The sequence below is a fragment of the Labeo rohita genome, chromosome 22, assembly GCF_022985175.1.
Source record: "Labeo rohita strain BAU-BD-2019 chromosome 22, IGBB_LRoh.1.0, whole genome shotgun sequence".
Taxonomy (NCBI): Eukaryota; Metazoa; Chordata; class Actinopteri; order Cypriniformes; family Cyprinidae; genus Labeo; species Labeo rohita.
The window spans coordinates 65917351-65939457 of record NC_066890.1 but is presented as its reverse complement, the minus strand read 5'-3'; the positions used below and the strand labels follow the sequence as shown (position 1 = coordinate 65939457).

Here is a 22107-nt window from a genome sequence, read left to right as displayed (position 1 = left end):
GCATTGAGAGACAATGGTAAGTTTAGCCACATAAAAATAATGTTTTTGTTGTTGTTGTTTTGTTTTTTTGTAATTGCACCTTTGAATGATCACATGATTGTAGCATCTGTAATTGTAATCACAATTAGACATTCAATCAATTTTGAGGCACTACTTTGTATGTAATTGTTAATATATATAAATAATGTTCAGGAAGTGTTTGCGCAAGTTATGTTGTGTGTAAACGTGAGGGTAGAGCTGGTGTAATGTCCGGGTGTCACTCTCTTTCGCGAGATGTAGGGCTGTTTGATTCCAAAAATGTTGGAATTGAGTCCGATTCCAATTCCTGGTTCTGGAATCAATGAGATTCGATTCCAAGAATCGATTCCCCCCTTTTTAATTCTTGTTTTAATGTTTGTTTTTGTTTTTTAAATTGAAATTGTGTCTGCATTGCACATGAAATTAGTCATACCTCACAGTGCAGCAGCGGACATGCGTTTATTGCATGAATGGAGCATGCACATTTCAGCTGAATGATGTGTACTTCAATGCCAGTAACCTATGCTTTGCGCAAAATTAACTGTACACTGAAATGAAATAACCAGAACAACAACACTGATATAAGAGCTAGGGGTTTATCTGTCAGATCAGATGGGCTCTTGGCTACCAATCTGTGCTCTCCATTGGCTGATAGAAAGGTTAAAAAAATAGCATTTTATTTAAGATGGAAACATAATTAAGACCTTCGATTACGTCATGACGTATTCTGTCATGCGGCGCTCAAAACTGTGGACAATAAGGCCGTTTCACTGTAAAATAACTTCTGAATTGTTTTTGAACTGGTTCATTACAACGATCTATCCGAAAGAACCTTTTCGTGTAAACGAATCAGACTTCTAATCACTATTAGCGAGCAAGACTGCACCTCAAACGAGCTCGGTACCAACTCTTTTCATTCAGGTTATTTTTGTGAATCGATGTTCAGCAACATTTGATGACAGCAGCCGAGATATGCAGCCTTCGTAAAATGCAGCCTTTCGTTTGAGAGGCGCCCATAAATAAGCTTAATAAGCTCCCAGCCCTAGCGAGGTGGCATTGTGATGAGAGGTGTTTTTATCAGCTCCTCGAAAGAGTGTTTAAATATGGTTAATTACTTACTGTTTATGGATTTTCTGCAGGTAATGTGTTTGTTTGCAAACTTTTTATTTATTAGGAGATTAGTAATCCAAGTTATGAACGTTGTAAGAGATTGTCTAATCGAAGCATAACTTTGTGTAATGGCCACTACTACGCATGTGGGATGCTGATGATGCTGATTATAGAATGATGCATACTTTGGTGAAACAAAGTTAAATGTTTTATCTCTGTTATGAGTTACACGTTTATTAATGTGTGAATCTGTTTACCTTTAATAATCCATGAGAGAGTTTGAATGTATTTCCGGTTATATAAATGTTCATTGTAACAGTATGCAGTGATTGATGGTGTCTGTTATACATTAATACAGAAACTGAGAAACCGAAAATAAACCATGACAACCGCCTCATGGTGTAAGGTCTCTTTTATTATTGACACACACAATGCAGAAGACAACCCACTACAATTACAAAGCAGTCAAGTTTACAATGGTTCACACAAACATACAAATTTAGGTAATTTCTTGGCACACAATTGAAAAGAATCCACTGCATCCTCAGTTGCTTAGATTTAGTTTATCATTGAGGCCAGAAAAAAAGAGTTACAATGTTTAAGTTATGAACAAAGGACATTTTTAGGAATTTCGAAAAATAGGTTGAATGTAATTTATTTATTTTTTTTGTCAAAATTAGGTTTTCATTAAATTATTATTTTATAACATCTTGTCTATCATCTCTGAAAATATCTTGGAAAACCGCTACGGCGTGGGCAGGTGAAATTCAGAGCCCCACCGCTGAGACTCAAGATCGTCAATCTGTATGAGGAAAATATAACCTTTCCACAGTCAACATCATCCTGGGATGCCCCTGGCTAGTTCTCCACTCTCCAGAAATCACAGTACATTAAATTTACCAGAGTCCCAGGAATTCTAAATGCCTGAGGAGGAGGGCTCTGTGAGATAGTAGCTCAGCCTCCGACTGGGCTAAGATGAGCTAGTCATTGAGGTAGTTCAGAATATGGACTCCCATCTGTCTTAGAGGGGAGAGAGCCATATCCATGCACTTCGTAAAAGTGTGAAGAGCCAGGGACAGTCCGAAGGGAAGAACTGTGAATTGATACTCCCTCAAAGGTGAATCTCAAGAATCGCCTGTGATGGGGTGCTATGAGGAAGTAGCAGTTGTAGAAGCCTGACTCGCTCTAAGCTTGTGAAACTGTCTCTATAGCTCCTTTTGTCAGTAAATCCATCACCTTGGAACACAGGACATGAGCGTCCTTGCTCTGCACTAAGGTGGGAACCACACTGCTGAATCCCGGCCACCATTTCACGAGCAGGACCCAACACTGGAGTAATGACCATTATACAAGAGTGTCCCAAAGTTTGCGGTGGACTAAACTTCGCGGCTGACCCAACCGCAATGTCGCGTTCCTCATCCACAACACTCACGGTGAAAAATTAGCCCACGCACAGCAAGGCATAGTCCATTAAAAAGCAGCCAGTGATGAACACGGACCCCTAAGTTTTGACTTCAATGGTTCGTTAAGACCATCACAAAAAATCTCAAACAAAAGGTAGTCCGCGAGGTCTGAATAATTTGCAATGGACAGAAATTTGCTAACATGTTGCTCAAGTGATCGTGGGCCTTGTTTGAGTCTGAATAATATTTTAGTTGTGTCTATACCTGTACAATGTCCATGTGTAAAGCTGCTGGATCCTTGTTTGACCGAGTATTCTGTAATGCAGTGAGGGAGTAGTTAGGTGAGTGGATCCATATGCAAGCTTCTATTGTGACGTGACTGAGACAAAGACATGGTCACAGACAGGCAGGATCGAATAATAGCAGACAGGTGCGGCGAAGGCAAGACGTGAGAGTAGACCGTGAAGCAGGCGAGGGTCAATGAACGGCAAAAGTGTAATCCGATAAACAAGCGAGATGTCCACAAGGCAGGCAGTGAGATAAACAGGCGAGAAAGCTAAACTCCGGGAACTAGGGAACTAACGCGAAACAAAAATCCAATATACCACAATACTCGGTAACATGCAAGGGGAAGTCCGAGGCTTATATAGAGTGTCTGATTGGATACAGGTGTTGGTGATGGGAAACATGGTCTGGGGTTGACCATTCTGTTTTAATTAATACTTTGAAAACATGTATCAGGGTTTCAGAGACGGCGCTGGATTGGCTTGTCTCTTATTTGTCAAATAGGGCATTTATAGTGTCCGTTGGAGAAGAAGTATCCCAACGTTCTGAAATTGTTTGTGGAAGGATCCCTTTTAGGACCAATTTGTTATTTGTTTTCAATTTATATGCTTCCATTAGGTGCTGTAATCCGAAAACATAATATAAATTTTCACTGTTATGCAGATGACTTACAGTTATACTTATCATTAAGTTCCAAAGATCTACATAGTTTGAATATCCTTCAAACATGCTTAATAGATATAAAAAATCGGATGGCTTTAAACTTTCTGCAGTTAAAAAAAAAACTGAAGTTGTGATAATTGGTCCAATATCAGGTAGGAATCAGATTGGTCTTCTAAAGGTCTAAATGTCTACTAAAGGTCTTCTAAAGCCAATCAATTGGTTTTTGTAATAAAAAGTATCCATATTTAAAACTTATGTAGCTTCTGACAGACCACCTTCCATATTCAACTTATGAAGTAAGCATTCAAAGGCAGTTCAAATATCAGTCACCGGGGGCATTCTATTTCTTCTTTCTCAATACTTTCACAGTATGAGTGCACACCCAGATAACAGATTTCTGTTATAAGAACCTTCTCCAAACATACAACTGACGTTAGCCTTAGATGATATCAACTGAAATAAAGAAATCACCAGCTTCACTCATTATTAAGCAGATTAACTTTATTTCTGTCAGACATCTACAATAGCACTTACTGAGAATTAACAGAGATTTAAATGATGGGTTTTTTTTTTTTTTTTTCATTTGACATTGACATTGTGGTGATTAGTGTTTGCTTGACCCTTGACTTTATAAAGTTAGATACATTTCTTGTGTTATTTACACAAGAAGTATATTGTACCTAACCTTTTTTTTCATTTTTAAACTATAAACACCTAATATAAAGCGGGACCTTGTTTTGTAAAATAGTGCTAAAACTACTGTATACAACACAATATATAGTTGAATCAACTCTTAAACATAAGTGTTTTTCTATGGCTTATGGCTATAATTTGTATGATTTATTATCAATTTATGGCTTTAAAATTGAAAAGGTGATTATGAAGATATAATAAATAAATCTCATCAATCATATATATATATATATATATATATATATGTTGACATTTTATACTTTTTTTTCAGGTATTTTTTAGACTCGAAATTAATGTTTTAAAATGAGAGAAAAAAAAAAAAAACACTTATTTTTGTGTTTTTCAATACAGACACAAGAATGTACTCTATGAACTCACACTCATATTTATTTATTTTTTAAATAACATTTTAATCTAATTTATACCTGGTATGAAATAGTTTCTTCACAAATAATTGGCAGAAAATGCCTTCCATCCATTACAGTTTGTCATACAAAATCTAGTTGTTTCCTAATATTTTCAGCACTGGACCACATACATTGTGTTTTTCAACAATACATTACACTCTGAGTTTCTGTCAACTCTTTTATTATTTGTTTATCGTGTTCTATGTAAATGTCCATGCATCAGACAGCAGTGTGTGAGCACGACTTTTATTTTGGCGTGGTGATGTGACGTCATGAAGACGCGCCGCGCTCCTGCATCTGTTGTGATTTGACTGAAGAAAGGGTTGTGTTTAAAGCGTTTACCGCGTAGAAACTGTTCTACTTTAAAGTTCTACGAACGATACAGAATGAATTGTTTATTATTTACCGTAACATATTAATGTTTTATTTAAAAGTTATTAAGGTTATTTCTGTGAGTAAAGCGCATCCACACACGAGTAACACAAAAGGTGAGTCTCATGTTTCACTCAATCAGTTTATCATAAACATGTATTCAGTCACTGGAGAAACTGAGCTTTTTAAACTCCGACTCAATTGAGTCAAATGATTCACAAAATGAGTCGTTGACGTCACCTGCTGGTCAAAAGCGTTTAATTCAATACAAACGTGTTTAATGAAAAATTAAATTAATTAAGAGAAAATGTTTTCATTGAAGTGCAGTCTATTAAATGTGATCAGCAAATCATTAGATAACAAACATAAATCATAACTACCTAAATGTGAACTTTCATTATAAATAGTATTATTTTATTAATGTTATAATGCTAGTTTTGAGTGTCTAAACATGTGATTTAAGTCTGTCTCACTCTGACTGACTACTGAACTAGAACTGATTGAGACACCCAGAGATGTAGTTTGCATTTATTTATTTTTCTGTTTTTCTCATCTTCAACAGAACTGAGTGTTTATAAAAATACCTGCTGAAGCAACCGAGATCCACGTGACACACAAAGATGCCGTTTATTAAAGAGGAGTGTGAAGACGTTAAAACTGAAGAAGTGTTCAGAGTCAAACATGAAGATACTGAGGATCAAATAATTAAAGAGGAGATTGAAGACATCAGGATTGACGAAGGATTCGTTCTGAAAGATACTGAGGAAAAAACAGGTTAGTTTCATTCTCAAAGCTAAACTCACTCATTTGATCCTTAAATGTCCAGCTCTACAGAACTGAAAGATATTTCTGAAAAATGTTGTATGCACATTCTAATTAAAGTGATTTTATTTGACATAAAGCCGACATGTTGAGATCACATGACCAGACAAATGCTAATGCTGCCTTCATTCATGTTGGTCATTCGTTATAATGACGCGTCACACGTTAAATTAATATTAATATAAATTAATAACGCAGAAGTTGTCTAAAGACATTTATGTGTAACATTAAACCCAAGATCTATTTCTGAAATGAAAACCATGAAAACCATTAAAGTAGAAGTTCACTTCCAGAATGGTTGTAAAGAAATGTTTTTTTAGGAAAGACTTTCAGCATTTTTCTCCATATAATGGACTGCTATGGTGCCCACAAGTTTGAACTTCCAAAATGCAGTTTAAATGCAGCTTCAAGGGGCTCTAAATGATCAGGGCCAAGGAAGAAGGGTCTTATCTAGTGAAATGTTCAGTCATTTTCTAAAAAAAAAAAAAAAAAAATACAATTTCTATACTTTTTTTTTTTACTTTTACTTTTTTTTTTTTTTTTTTTTGTAAAAGGGCATTTGATTTCCTTTGCGTGTTAACTTTGTAAACACTGGGTATGTACTTCTGCAGTAATGTAGGATGATTTTAAAGCTGGAGTAGAAAATTAAATTTTTTGACATAAACTAACTGTCTTAAACCAGATTACACAGTGTTCACACTGATCTAGACAAGGGATCATTTAGAGCCCTTTGAAGCCGTATTTAAACTAGAACGGCTCGATTTGAAAAAAGGAATATTATTTTTACAGAGTAATTAAAACTACTGCATGGATTTGTATCATTATAGGGTAGATTTGTACATACACTGCCAGCAAACATTAATGTTCAAACAACATGTAAAAGTGAACTTAGCATCTGATGACCCCTTTAATAAACCATATAAAACACTATAATTAGCCTTTAATCGCCTACATGGCAAATAAGTGCTCAAGTGTAGGGCTGCACAATTAATCGAATTTGTAATCGTGATTACAATTACAGATGCCACAATTATGTAATGGCTCAAAGGCGCAATTACAAAAAAAAAATAAATAAAAAATCCACTTGCATTATTCTGCTTGCTTAGGATGTAGGGGTGTTTTTTCCTAGAGGTTATCTTAAGGGTCTTGTTTCTTCCGCTTGTTTTAATGTTTACATTTTTACTTTTTTATATTTAAAGGAGAAGTCCACTTCCAAAACAAAGATTCACATATAATGTACTCACCCAAGGTGTTCATGTCTTTCTTTCTTCAGTCATAAAGAAATTGTTTTTTTTTTTGAGGAATGGTGCCTCAAAAAATTGAGAAATATGCAGAAATGTTTTCCTCAAAAAACATAATTTTTTACAACTGAAGAAAGGAAGACATGAACATCTTGGATGACAAGGGGGTGAGTACATTATCTGTAAATTTTTGTTTTGAAAGTGTCAGGTCAGAGGTCAGACTCCAGAATCACATTCAAGAATCAAGATTCTTGACTTGATTTTTAGTTGTTTGACACCAAGAGTCAAGGTATGCATTCACTTTAAGAACTTTCTCTTTGTTTCCAAATGCAATGAACTTCAGTTTTTCTCCTTGTGCTGAAGAAGGTTCTGGCACATCCAACTGTTAATTTCATCAATGCATTGGCAGAGGGAATCAATGGGGCTGTAGTCATTTTGCGATAAGTCTAAATAAATCTGGGTGTCATCAGCATAGCTGTTTTAGTTCTTTCTCATTATTTATTTAATGGGAGCATATACAGGCTAAACAAGAGTGGCGCAAGAATTGAACATTGAGGGACTCCACATGTCATGGACGTCCACTTAGACTGATGTTCTCCTATACTCACATAATAACCTCTCCTGAAGTATGACCTGAACCAGTTGAGAGCCATCCCAGAAAGCCAGACCCAGTTTTCCAGTCTCTCTAGAAGAATGTTATGATCGACAGTGTCAAATGCAGCACTAAGATCTAGTAGTACCAGCACTGATATTTTGCCAGAATCAGAATTAAGGCAAAATATAATTTTTTATCTTAATGAGTGCTGTCTCTATGCTGTGATGCGGTCGGAAACCAGATTAAAAATTTTCCAGGTGTCCATTTGAGTTTAAGTAGTAGTTCAACTGATTAGAAACAATCTTTTCAGTAGTTTTGCATATAAAAGGAAGATTTCATATTGGTCTATACTTGCTCAATGTGGTGTTATCAAGGGCTTAACAACTGCAGTTTTCAGGTAGTTTGGAAAAGTCCCAGAAAGAAGTGAGGTGTTCACCACTTTTAAGAGATCTGCTTCTAAACAGTTAAACACACTTTTGAAAAAGATGTGGGAAGTGTGTCAAGGTTGCAGGTTGAGGATTTAAGTGCTGTACTATTTCTTCCAAAGTTTTGCTATCAGTTGCTTCAAAAACAGACATAGTTGCTTATTTTTGAAATTGCGGTCAAATCTGTCTGACCTCTGCAGATCTTGAGGATGTGCTAATCACCTTTCTGGTATTATTGATCTTCTTGGAAAAGGAGGCAGCAAACTCATTGCATTTGCTGTCGGAGAGCATTTCATTGGGCATCTGACTTGGGAGGTTTGTTAGCCTGTCAACAGTAGCAAAAAGAGTGCAAGTGTTGTTTAGGTTACTGTTTATAAGGTTTGAGAAGAACTTCTGTCTTGCTGTGGTTAGTTCCATATTGAAAGCATGAAAGCTGTCTTTATAGATGCTATAGTAAATTTTAAGTTTTGTTTTCCACCACATCTGCTCAGCTTTTCGCATTGTCTTTATATACTCTGTATTGCTGTTGATTTTCTCTTTTGGTGGTTTTTGTCTGCCAGTCTTCTTGCTGACTTTCACAGGAACAGTATCAACAGAATGCATGGAGCACCTTTCAGCACAATCCCTAAATATTCAAAAGAGAAGTACTGACCAAATTGTACTTGTGTGCATTGATAGATGTCTTTAAATAGAGCAGCTACACCTCTACCTCTCCAAACAGCTCTGCAGACACTCATGAAAGTAAAGTTAGGAGAGGCTGTTTCATGTCACTGAGAGCTGCTATCAGTTGTTTTTGGTTTACCTACAGCAGATGGAGGAGGGTTTAGGCCCTGGTGTTGTGGCCAGAGAGCTCTCGAAGGAGAAGGAAGGCAAGCTTGGCCCACAGGCTTTGGTGTTTGTGGTGCCCGCCTCGATTTGCAGTCTTGTGCTTCATTATAATATTCGGAAGTTCCTTGTTCACGTCAGAGACGATTGCTTGAGTAAAGCAGCATGTAGTTGTAGTTACATGTTGTTGATGTTGATGCATTACGTACCTAAATGTTTTGATGTCTGTTGTGCCATTTAAACTGATAACTTTTGTTTGTTTTTTCACCTTAGACCTAATGGCATTGAAAAAAGAGACAGAAGTACTCAATGACATTGAAGAGAAAGATCAACACAAGAATCATCATGATTTCACAACTGGAAAAAAATCATTTAGGTGTTCACAGACTGAAAAGATTTCCACACGAAAAAAAGCTCAAAAGACTGGAGCAACTAAAAGGCATGTCAATTGCTTTCGGTTTGGAAAGAGTTTCAATCAACAAGAAAACCTTAAAGTCCACATTGGGGAGACCCCTTTTAGTTGCCAACAATGTGGAAAAAGTTTTACTTTTAAAGGAAGCATCAAGAGGCACATGAGAATTCACACTGGAGAGAAGCCTTACACCTGCAAACAGTGTGGAAAATGTTTCACCAATAAAGGAAGCCTTAGCTGGCACATGAGAATTCACACCGGAGAAAAGCCTTACGCCTGCCAACAATGTGAAAAAACTTTCACTTTTAAAGTAAGTCTTGACAGGCATATAAAAATTCACAACGGAGAAAATCCTTACACCTGCCAGCGGTGTGGTGAGGGTTTTGCTCAACATGTAAACCTTAGAGAGCACATGAGAAATCACGCTGGAGAGAAGCCTCACACCTGCGAACAGTGTGGAAAAAGTTTCACTCATAAAGGAAGCTTTGACAGGCACATGAGAGTTCACACCGGAGAAAAGCCTTACACCTGCAAACAGTGTGGAAAAAGTTTCACTCAACGTGGAAACCTTGAAGTCCACATGAGAATACACAATGGAGAGAATCCCTTCACTTGCCAACAGTGTGGAAAAAGTTTCAGTCATCAAGCAAGCCTTAGCCACCACATGAGAAATCACGCTGAAGAGAAGCCTCACACCTGTGAACAGTGTGGAAAAAGTTTCACTCATAAAGGAAGCTTTGACAGGCACATAAAAATTCACACTGGAGAAAAGCCTTACACCTGCAAACAGTGTGGAAAAAGCTTCGTTAAAAATTGGAACCTTGTAGTCCACCAGAGAATACACAGTGGAGAGAGTGCCTACACTTGCCAACAGTGTGGGAAAAATTTCAGTCAAAAAGGAAACTTTGACAGGCACATAAGAAATCACACTGGAGAGAAGCCTTATACCTGCGAACAGTGTGGAAAAAGTTTTACTAATAAAGGAAGCCTTAACTGGCACATGACTGATCACACTGGAGAGAAGCCTTACACCTGCCCTCAGTGTGGAAAGAGTTTCCAACACAATGGAAACCTTAACTCCCACATTAGGATTCACACTGGACAGAAGCCTTACACCTGCCAACAGTGTAGAAAAAGTTTCGCTCATAAAGGAAGCCTTACATGGCACATGAGAATTCACAGCACATAAAATGCATATACAGGTGCATCTCTATAAATTAGAAAGTCGTGGAAAAGTTCATTAATTTCAGTAAATCAACTCAAATTGTGAAACTCGTTTATTAAATGAATACAATGCACACAGACTAAAGTAGTAGTTTAAGACTTGGTTCTTCTTGTCCAGAAAACAATCATTGACACCCTTCACAAGGAGGGTAAGCCACAAACATTCACTGCCAAAGAATCTGGCTGTTTACAGAGTGCTGTATCCAAGCATGTTAACAGAAAGTTGAGTGGAAGGAAAAAGTGTGGAAGAAAAAATATGCACAACCAACCAAGGGAACCGCAGCCTTGAGAGGTTGTCAAGCAAAATCGATTCAAGAATTTGGGTGAACTTCACAAGGAATGGACTGAGGCTGAGGACAAGGCATCAAGAACCACCACACACAGACGTGTCAAGGGATTTGGCTACAGTTGTCGTATTCCTCTTGAACCACAGACAACGTCAGAGGCGTCTGGGCATTGCCCAGTGGTCCAAAGTTCTCTTTTCAGATGAGAGCAAGTTTTGTATTTCATTTGGAAACCAAGGTCCTAGAGTCTAGAGGAAGGGTGAAGAAGCTTATAGCCCAAGTTGCTTGAAGTCCAGTGTAAAGTTTCCACAGTCTGTGATGATTTGGTGTGCAATGTCATCTGCTTGTGTTGGTCCACTGTGTTTTTTGAAAACCAAAGTCACTGCACCCGTTTATCAAGACATTTTAGAGTATTTTATGCTTTTTTTCTGCTGACCAGCTTTATAAAGATGCTGATTTTATTTTCCAGCAGGATTTGACACCTGCCCACACTGCCAAAAGCACCAAAAGTTGGTTAAATGACCATGGTGTTGTTGTGCTTGACTGGCCAGCAAACTCATCAGACCTGAACGCCATACAGAATCTATGGAGTATTGTCAAGAGGAAAATGAGAAACAAGAGACCAAAAAATGCAGATGAGCTGAAGGCCACTGTCAAAGAAACCTGGGCTTCCATATCACCTCAGCAGTGCCACAGACTGATCACCTCCATGTCACGCTGAATTGAGGCAGTAATTAAAGCAAAAGGAGCCCCTACCAAGTATTGATTACATATACAGTAAATGAACATACTTTCCAGAAGGCCAACAATTCACTTACATTTTTTTTTTTTTTATTGGTCTTATGAAGTATAGTAATTTGTTGAGATAGTGAATTGGTGGGTTTTTGTTAAATGTGAGCCACAATCATCACAATTAAAAGAACCAAAGACTTAAACTACTTCAGACTGTATGCATTGAGTTTATTTAATACATGAGTTTCACAATTTGAGTTGAATTACTGAAATAAAATAAATTTTTCACGACATTCTAATTTATTGAGATGCACCTTTACCTGTCCCCTGCAAAGCAAGTAGAATTGTCAAAGATGGATCAATACCAACTGTTGTCCAACTTCGCATTCAGATCACAAGATCACAAGCACAATCCTATTGTGTTATTTTTATATTTCTTTATACATTTATATTTTGTATTTCTTTGTTATTGGGTTTGCTTTTCCTATTTCCCTCACTGTCTTTTGTAAGATGCCATTGCGATGAGTGCTATGTTTTATCAGCTCCTTGAGTTGGTTTATGGTTAATTATTGTTTATGGATTTCCAGCACAAAATGTGTTTGTTAACTTTTCTTTATTAGAAGATTAGTAATCCAAGTTGATGCAGGATGTTGATGAGACAATGACATACTTTGGTATACTTCAATAAAACATAGTTAAGTTTTATCTCTGTTATGAGTTACACATTTATGATTGTGTGAAGTTGCATCTGTTTACCTTCAATGATCCATGAGAGGTTTGAATGTATTTCCTGTTTTATGAATGTATATCATAACAGTATGCAATGATGGCACAGCTAGACCAGATATTCTCTTGTTACTATCTGATGGTGTTTATTATACTTTGATACAGATACTGAGAAGCCAAAAGTAAACCACATGAAAATTGCATAATGATGTAAGGTTTCCTTTTATTATCGACACACACAACGCAGAAGAGAACCCACTACAATTGCAAAGCTGTCTAGTGTACAGTGGTTCACACAAACACAAATTTAGCCAATTTCTTGGCATACAATTGAAAGAATCCACTGCACTGAGCCACTGTACTCAGTGGCTCAGATTCTGGGAGTTTATTATTGTGGCCAAAAACAAGTGTTCCAATGTTTAAATACCTTTTATGACCAGCTGCTCTAGCGAGGGTATAAACATGGCAGACTGTGTGCAGCTCATTCAACGTGCCAATAACTGTGGCCAACCTGGACTAGAGGAAAACTTTTATTTCATAATGAGATTTGACCCCAACCCCAATTTTTGGAATCAAAGATCAAAAGTATAAACTATGCAGAATTCCCTTCTAGGGAACTTAACGCTGCACCCCTCTAGTGGGCACTTTGGAGAGCACTGTCAGCGTGATCAGTGTCTGAAGTACCTGTGAAACAACGCCAATCTACTGGTCCACGTGTCCCGTGACGTCATAGGTGGGAACCAGGGGGTGTAAAAGGGCACCTGTTGAATGCATCACAGTTTTTGTTGTCCTCAGGAGCCATCTGTCGTAGCAGTGTGTGTACTATGTCAGCCAACCCAGAACAAAGTTTCAAGAAGCAAATGCCTCCATGTCCCAGGTTTTTGACACCGTAGGACACGCATTACTTGTGCATTACGTGCCTGGGTGAGGAGCACGCGTGTTTGGTGCTCAAGGGCTTTGAATACATGCATTGTGAAACGCTTCCGGTGCGTAAGCTCTGATCACACTTGTCTCTTTTCTCTGGGAGAGAAAGGCAGGTGTCTGCACCTCACGGGATGGGTCATGCTGCTGCTGAGGCACAGCAAAAGCTCAGGTCGTAAAGCTTGCAGGTAGAGCATGTGGATGCAGCGTCTTATTTTTCTTTGGGAACCCAAGACTTTATTTTCACAGTCACTTTTGCTCATATTTACCAAGGGTGCCAATATTAGTGGGCAGCTGTATAGCACTGTACTGTATAATAGGTCCTCTTTAATAATTTGTGTATTTTGTTAATAACTAGTCTGGTTCTTACCTTGTTTTTTCCTTCAGTAGAACAGTGAAGAATATTCATATAATGGAAGTCAATGAGTGCAGTCACTTTGAGATTCAAAAAAAAACAAAATCAACTTATGCAGGAAAAACGGCTTTGGTAGTCGTAAATACAAGGAATCCATGATGCATCCTGAGTATGTAACTAAGTCAGATATAATTAACAAATATAAGCACAGAATGTCAACATCTGCCTTTCAAAGTTTGGAACTACTTTGATTTAAAAAAAAAAAAAAAGAATTATCTTAATAAATGATCAAAACTAACTAACTAACTAACTAAATAAATAAATAAATTAATTAATTCAGGTGTATTTCACTAGCTAAACTGTGCAGGACAGCTCCAACTTCAGGACCAGTTCTGTCTATCTCTGCAGTAGCTGATCTAGCGACAATATAACAATGGTGGACTCTCACAATAGCTTCTCACTCAGACCTGTCTATGCTAATAGGGTTAGGGTCGGGTGTGAGGTGCCACATAGTATTTAAATCAAACTTTGCTTATTAACACACAGGGTAGCTTCTACCTCAAGTCACCTTACATAAAACACGTTTAATGCATTATGAGTAAATAAAAATTATGATTTTTCAACGATATTTAATGTCATACTATGATGTACGCAAACCCATTATAGTTATGTTTTCAGTTTTTTGTCATTATGATTGTTCAATGTTAAAGATGCTACCATCTTTCCCTGAGCTTGTACATAATTATAAGGTCTGCAGTAATAATAATAATAAAAAAAAATAAGAGCATCAGGCGCGCAAACACGTCATAGACATCAGTAACATGACAACCCTACCAGTTTTCATCCATGTTTGCAATCTTTGCAATATCTGATATCTAATAAGGTGATGTCAGGCAGCTGCTGAAAAATCTCTTCTTTGGAGAGGACTGTTGATTTCACACTCAAAAAATGTGTTACTACTTTGACATTAAGATGATCTCAGAAAGCATTGCTAGCCCACCCCAATACTTACAAACACCAATAATGATAAATGATGACCAATAATTAATTATAGTTTCAATTATATAGTATCGTTTTTAGTAAAACAAGCATAATGCAATGTGTTAATTATATAAAATAAGCCATGGCTATGCATTACTCAACACCAGACAAATTCTGGCAAGGTGAATACATTTTAATGAAACAATTACATTTTATTTACAGACAACAAATAGGAAACATGAATAAATGAGTAAAATGTCCCTTTAATAAGAGCCCTGTAAGTCATGCCAAATGCATAAATGTAAATGTTATTTTTGTACATTTTTTAATGTCTTGGGCACAAACACAATAAAGCTGCTTGTTTCTTAAAGGTTATTTCTTCAAGGTACTACAATAATATAAATGCTTACATACATTTCTTACAGTTTATATTTGGGGCTTTAAAGGATTAGTTCATGACATTAGTTAGTTCACATATAAATTCAGTCATTATTTACTTGATTCCACACTGTCCAATACTCGAGTCTGCTTTTTTTCCCCTTCTTCTTCTCCTGAACACATAAAGTGATTTTGGTCAAGTTTGTCCTGCTGGTTTCTGTTCATACTGTTTAACATTTACTAATTGAGATGAGAATAGGAGGACATTTGGCCTTTGTGTGTATAATTCGGTCAGTATGATTAAAGAATATCCTGCGCTGGACATATATTTGTCTTGTAGTGTAACAAGCCCTTCTTCAGATAAAATGATTAGATCATAGAAATTGTAACTTTTCTCATAGAAACTTTCCAAGCTGAAACGGCACCTAATAATAAGAATGTACAAAAATGCTATATTGTGATTGCTGGATTTGTTACTGTGCATCTCAGTCATCTCATTGGGTTGTGCGATAGTCTATTGTGTACATTAATTTGGGAACCGGTAAGGATCCTCTACACATTGAGACACTTCTGACTCTATTTTCCAAAGGCAAAATCATCATTGTACAACATCACTACTGGTATTCATGAATGACAGTAGAATGCCACATTTTAACGCTATTTGAAGTACACTACAGTAAATACTATGGTAGGTATCTCTGCAACATTGATAGACTGATAAAAACACAGTGAACAGAATATATGTTTATACTGAAATATAACTGAATAGTGGTATTATGTGTCATGATGTGTACTGAGCTGGTACATTGTACCTATAATTTTCGTTCTTTTTCTTTTTCTTTTTCTTTTAACTACAAACACATCTTATATAAAGTGGGACCTTGTTTTGTAATATAGTACTAAAACTACTGTGTAACACACAAGACATTTGAAGTGTAATACAAAATATTAAAACATATGATGTTTAAGAGTGTAGAGAAAGTTTCAGCCCTTAAACACGTTTTTCAATGGCTTATGACTATAATTTTATTTATTTATTTATTTATTTTTAGCATTTTATCATTTCATTTTTTTTTTTTAATCAGTTTATGGCTTTAAACTTGAAAAAGTGACTGAAATAATGTTAATAATTCTTGAAAAATGATGAATATATAATGAAAAGAAATCTCATCAGTTGTAATGTTTACATTTTATACCTATTTTCAGGTATTTTTTAGACTCTAACTTAATATGTCCACATTTTTAAAATGCGAAAAGAACTAATTTATACCATTATGGTATACCATAAACATTATGGTTTGTCAGACAAAATCTAACTAAGGTGTTTCCTACTATTTTTAGCACATAATTGGATCACATACATTATATTTTTCAACAATATATTACAATCTGTATTTCTGTCGATTCTTTTTTTATATCACGTTCTATGTAAACGTCCATGTATCAGACAGCAGTGTGTGAGCACGACTTTTATTTTGGCGTGGTGATGTGACGTCATGAAGACGCGCCGCGCTCCTGCATCTGCTGTGATTTGACAGAAGAAAGGTTTGTGTTTAAAGCGTTTACCGCGTAGAAACTGTTCTACTTTAAAGGTTTGCGAGCTAATTCATCGTTTATTATTTACTGTAACACACTGCTTTATTGAAAAGTTATTAAGGTTATTTCTGTAAGTAAAGCGCATCTACACACCAGTAACACAAAAGGTGAGTCTCATATTTCACTCCGTATATCGTGAATCAGTTTATCATAAACATCTATTCAGTCACTGGAGAAACTGACCCTGCGTCCCAGTGTGCATACTGTGCACCCTATCTGCCATAATAGTATTGAAAATTACTATCACATAGAATTTAGGATGGATAGTATGCACATTGGGATGCAGGCTGAGCTTTTTAAACTCCGAGTCAATTGAGTCAAATGATTCACAAAATGAGTCGTTGACGTCACCTGCTGGTCAAAAGCGGTTTAATTAAGCACAAACGTGTTTAATGAAAAATTAAATTAATTAAGAGAAAATGTTTTCATTGAAGTGCAGTCTATTAAATGTAATAAGCAAATCATTAGATAACAAACATAAATCATAACTACCTAAAAATGTGAACTTTCATTATAAATAGTGTTATGTTATTAATGTTGTAACCCAGAGATTTAGTTTGTGTTTATTTCTCTTTCTGTTATTCTCATCTTCAACAGAACTGAGTGTCCAAAAATACCTGCTGAAGCAACCGAGATCCACGTGACACACAAAGATGCCACTTATTAAAGAGGAGTGTGAAGACGTTGAAACTGAAGAAGTGTTCAGAGTCAAACATGAAGATACTGAGGATCAAATAATTAAAGAGGAGAATGAAGACATCAGGATTGAAGAAGTATTCAGTCTAAAAGATACTGAGGAACAAACAGGTTAGTTTCATTTTCAAAGCTGAACTCATTTGGTCCTTATACAAATGTCCAGCTCTACAGAAATGAAAGATATTTCTGCAGAATGTCATATGCACATCCTAATTAAAGACATGTTGAGATCACATGAGCAGACAAATACTAATGCTGCCTTCATGTGAACCTGAGAAGATCCTTCATTCATGTTGGAAATCTGTGTTGGGGAAAGTTACTTTTAAAAGTAATGCATTACAATTTTGCGTTACTCCCTAAAAAGTAACTAATTACGTTAGTTACTTTTTATGGAAAGCAATGCGTTACATTACTTTTGTGTTACTGTTTAAATCTGGGCAAGGCTTGCTTCTTTGTTTTTATATAAAAAAAATTCTAATTCTGGCAAACGTAAAAACCCTTTCACACCAAAAGTGAAATAAATTCACCTCAGGCTGAAAGAAGAGTGCATTCATACAGGAGAAGATCACGCTTCAGCAAAAAAAACAAAACAAAAATAAAAAGGAAGCACAAATGTTAGTTTATCTAAAGTAATTTTTGCTTATTCATATTGTTGATTTAGATCATTGAAGGTCAGCAACAAAGACACTGGTTAGTAAAACAGAATTAAATACATAAAGGATATTTGTGTTATTTAACATATTTAATTATTGCAGGTTTGTGTCATATTCTGAATTTGCATTTCACAGTTTTTTATTCAGCTGGAGGAATACTGAATCTGTTTTTGTGAGTGAGATGAATTAATGCATGTTCACATTTAGTCTAGAATACAGTAACATCATGTTTACTCCTGATTTCCAGACAAGAGACTTGTCAATCAATAAATGGGGGAAAAAGTTACTCAGATATTTCCTTAGAAATTCAAAAGTATTGCATTACTTTACTAGTTACTTGAAAAAAATAATCTGATTATGTAACTCGCGTCACTTGTAATGCGTTAGCCCCAACACTGGTGGCCATTCGTTATTATGACACGTCACACATTAAATTAAGATAAAGTAGTAAATAATCCAGAAGTTGTCTAACAATGTGTAACCCAGTATCTATTTCTGAATTGAAAACAATGAAAACCATTAAAGGAGAAGTTCACTTCCAGAACAAAAATTTACAGATAATTTACACTTGACACTCAACACGTCTTTCTTTCTTCAGTCGTAAAGAAATTGTTTTTTTTGAGGAAAACATTTCTGGATTTCTCTCCATATAGTAAACTTCAACAGTGCCCCTGAGTTTGAGCTTCCAAAACGCAGTTTAAATGCGGCTTCAAATGGCTCTAAACGATCCCAGCCAAGGAAGAAGGGTCTTATCTAGTGAAACAATCGATCATTTTCTTTAAATAAAAAAAAAAAATTAAAAAATTTCAATTTATTTTCTTTTTACCCTCAAACACTCATCATGTCTTCAGTACAGTTAGGGTATTTTGAAAAACTCCCATCTTATTTTCTCCCTCAACTTCAAAATCTTCTTACATCGCTGTTTTACTTTTTTTTTTGTAAAGGGCGTTTGACCCTTTTGACGTATTCACTTTGTAAACAGTGGGCGATGTAGGGTGATTTTGAAATTAGTTGGGTGTCTTTCGACATACCCAAAATGTATTGAACCAGAATTCAGGCTTCAGGCCAGAGTTGAGGCATACCTAGATAAGATGAGCTTTTGAGGTTAAAAAGTATATAAAATGTAATTATTTTTAGAAAATAACCGATCATTTCAGTGGTTCTCAACTCCAGTCCTCGGGGCCCACTGCTCTGCACATTTTGTATGTTTCTAAATCTGACACACTCAGTTCAGTTCATGGATATTTCTCCTAACGAGCTAAATGAGGGAGACATACAAAATGTGCAGAGCATTTAAACTGCATTTTGGAAGTTCAAACTCAGGGCAGCAATGATGTCAACTATATGGAGAGAAATCCAGAAATGTTTTCCTCAAAAAACAAAATTTCTTCATCTCTGAAGAAAGAAAGATATGACATCTTGGATGACAAGGGGGTGAGTACATAATCTGTAAATTTTTGTTCTGGAAGTGAAACTTTAATTTCTATCAAATGTGAAAGTATCTAAAAAAAAAAAAAAAAAAATTCATTTTGCGTAAGGAAAACCTTAAAATCCGTGAAGACCACGAGGGATCAACTGTACATTTTGTAGATTGAAGCGTAGGGCTGCCCTTGACTAAATTTTTTTCTGGTCAAGTAGTAGTCTTTCATTTTAAGCATTAGTTGTTATTAATAAACCATATAAATCATAATAATGAGCCTTTATTGCCTACATAGCAAATAAGCGCTCAAGTGCATGCAAAAAAAAAAAAAAAAAACTTGACACAGCTCACTGGCAGATGTGAATGTTTCTTGGAAAAACAGCAAGAAGACTGTATTATCATTTAATATTTTATTAATAAACTAGTGCCTTTTTTTTGGTTTAAAAGATGAAGTCAACGACACTGACTCGTCATCTCCACAATAATGATGCACCTGTTGCATTGGTTCATTTGAAAGTAGATTTTTCACTCTCCGTAGATATATTTTTAATGGCAAGTATACACAGAATTTCAAAGTTTTGCACTCAAGTTCACAGAGACCAAGAGTCAGAAAGTGCATCCTGTTTGCCTTAATTATTTTACAAAAGCACAATTTTGTTGTTATTGTGAGTGCACACAAATAAACATAGAGTCTTTACAGATTTGAAAGATGTATTATTCTTATCTGTATGACCAAAAATGACGGATTATTTTAGGAGCAAGTGACTGCAACGGCGCCTCCATCTGTCTTGAGTGAGCACGCTGTTGTTCAGCTTCCACACTCCACACAGACACTTGCGCACATTTTTCTATGTTAACATTAGATTGAACGGCCATGTAAAGTTGCTACTACATACATCTTTCAGATGAAAAGCCATATTTGAGGTCGATGAATGAGAGGCGAGTGTTTGGATGTTCTGCTCGCTGTATAGTATATTACCACATAGACCAGCCATTAACAATCTGCTTGTCACAGACTGCGTGACTTCACCATTTCCTGTGGAAATTATTTTTCTTTGACTAATTTTGGTCGACCAAGCCAGTTCTCGTCAACTAATGGTTAGTGGACTACTAGGGGGCAGCCCTAGTCAACGACAAAAATTTGGTTTGAACGTGGGGGGAGGTAACGTTGGTTCAGCTTCTGTTTGTGTTTGCTGATCAATTTTTATATGAGAATAAAAGCCTAAATTCAGTATTTGTCATATAAAATGATAATTTCTCTTTAGAAAATTCAAACTAATTTGCTCAATCCATACACAGTGGGAGGGAAATTGATTTGATCCGCTGCTGATTTTGTATGTTTGCCCACTGACAAAGAAATGATCAGTCTATAATTTTAATGGTAGGTTAGTTTGAACAGTGAGAGACAAAATAACAGAAAATCCAGAAAAACGCATTTCAAAAAAGTTATACACTGTTTTGCATTTTAATGAGTGAAATACGTATTTGATCCCCTATCAGTCGGCAAGATTTCTGGCTCCCAGGTGTCTTTTCTACAGGCACTGAGCTAAAATTGGACTCTCTTAAATGGAGTGCTCCTAATTTCAGTTGGTTACATGTATTAAAGACAGCTGTCCACAGAAGGGTCATTCCCTGTCAAATCAACCAAATTCAAAAACTTCCCCGGCTTAAATTTTGGATTTTGCTAATATTTTTTCTAAGATACATATGTATAGTGATGAAAGCCAAAATATTAAATGTCATTGATGAATACTTACTGAGTTGTCTACTGTTTTGTAGAGAGATGTCAAAATGGCAATTTTCACTTTAGATTCAGAGTCAAGTTACAGGGGGGTAATGGCTTCAGAATGATGGCAGCATCATTGTCTTATTTTTACACAGATATTGCTAGTTTTAGTTGTAAAATCTGTTGAAAAAATCTTGGAAACAAGATACAGTTCTAATTTCAACATTATTTGTTCTTCAGACATTGTTCTTTGAATAAAATAAGTATCTGCTGTATACAAAGTGACCAACATTTGGGTAGCATTCAACAATCTGGACAAATCTCTGGAACTGAATGATGTAAGCCCTTGAAAAGAAAAGTTTATTAACAACTAGAATCTAAAATCATATTGCAATATCTTTAATACTTCTTGAGTTAGGCACACAAACTTTGTAAAAAGAGTACATATGGCACTCCGACTGGTATGTTCAATGTAGTTGTTTTGACAAAGAAATGAGATATGAGATCTCTAGTTTTAACATTATTTGTTCTTCAGACATTCCTCTTTAAAAGACCACTGAAAATGTGTACATTTTAACAATTTACCCCTGGAGCCATATTTAAATTTCAATATCTCTGTAACCGAATCTCGTAGGGTGTTAAAAATAAAAATGCCAAAAGGAAAGACCCAAAATCTAAAATGGTGTTAAGATATATTTAATGCTTCTTGAGTTACAGGCATGCAAACTTTGAGAAAAACTTAAAGTGCTGTTTCCCCATTTTTGAATGGTCACTATTGGCACATAATGCAACAAAGATTGCTAAAGTCCACATATTTTGCTAATAGAACTACCATTCTCTGTGTAAGAAGTAAGATAATGATGCTGCCATTTTTCTGAAGTCATTTTACCCCCTTTAACTTGACACTTAATCTAAGGTGAAAATTGCCATTTTGATCTCCCTTTACAAAATAGTGGAAAACTCAGTAAATATTCATCAGTGACATTTAATATTTTGGCGTTCTTCACTGTACATGTCTATCTAGCAATGTCAAAAATTTGAGCCGGGGACTTCTGGTTGAGTTGACATGGAATGACCCAGGAGCAATCAATCAATCAGATTCCAAACTCTCTCCACCATGGCCAAGACTAAAGAGCTGTCTAAG

At 36.0% G+C, this 22107-nt stretch overlaps 1 protein-coding gene across 8 annotated transcripts in view; it reads left to right on the top strand.

Moving 5' to 3' along the window:
- LOC127153488 (gastrula zinc finger protein XlCGF57.1) overlaps window positions 1-22107 on the top strand; it is a 48598-nt gene that overhangs the window by 2942 nt on the left and 23549 nt on the right. For 3 of the 8 annotated variants that reach the window (XM_051094552.1, XM_051094553.1, XM_051094546.1), the window contains exons 1-2: window positions 16424-16575; window positions 17066-17275. In XM_051094552.1, coding sequence (XP_050950509.1) covers window positions 17122-17275 — 154 coding nt within the window. In that variant the 5' untranslated portion in view covers window positions 16424-16575; window positions 17066-17121. The other 5 variants (XM_051094545.1, XM_051094550.1, XM_051094551.1 and 2 more) reach the window with 5 other exon arrangements.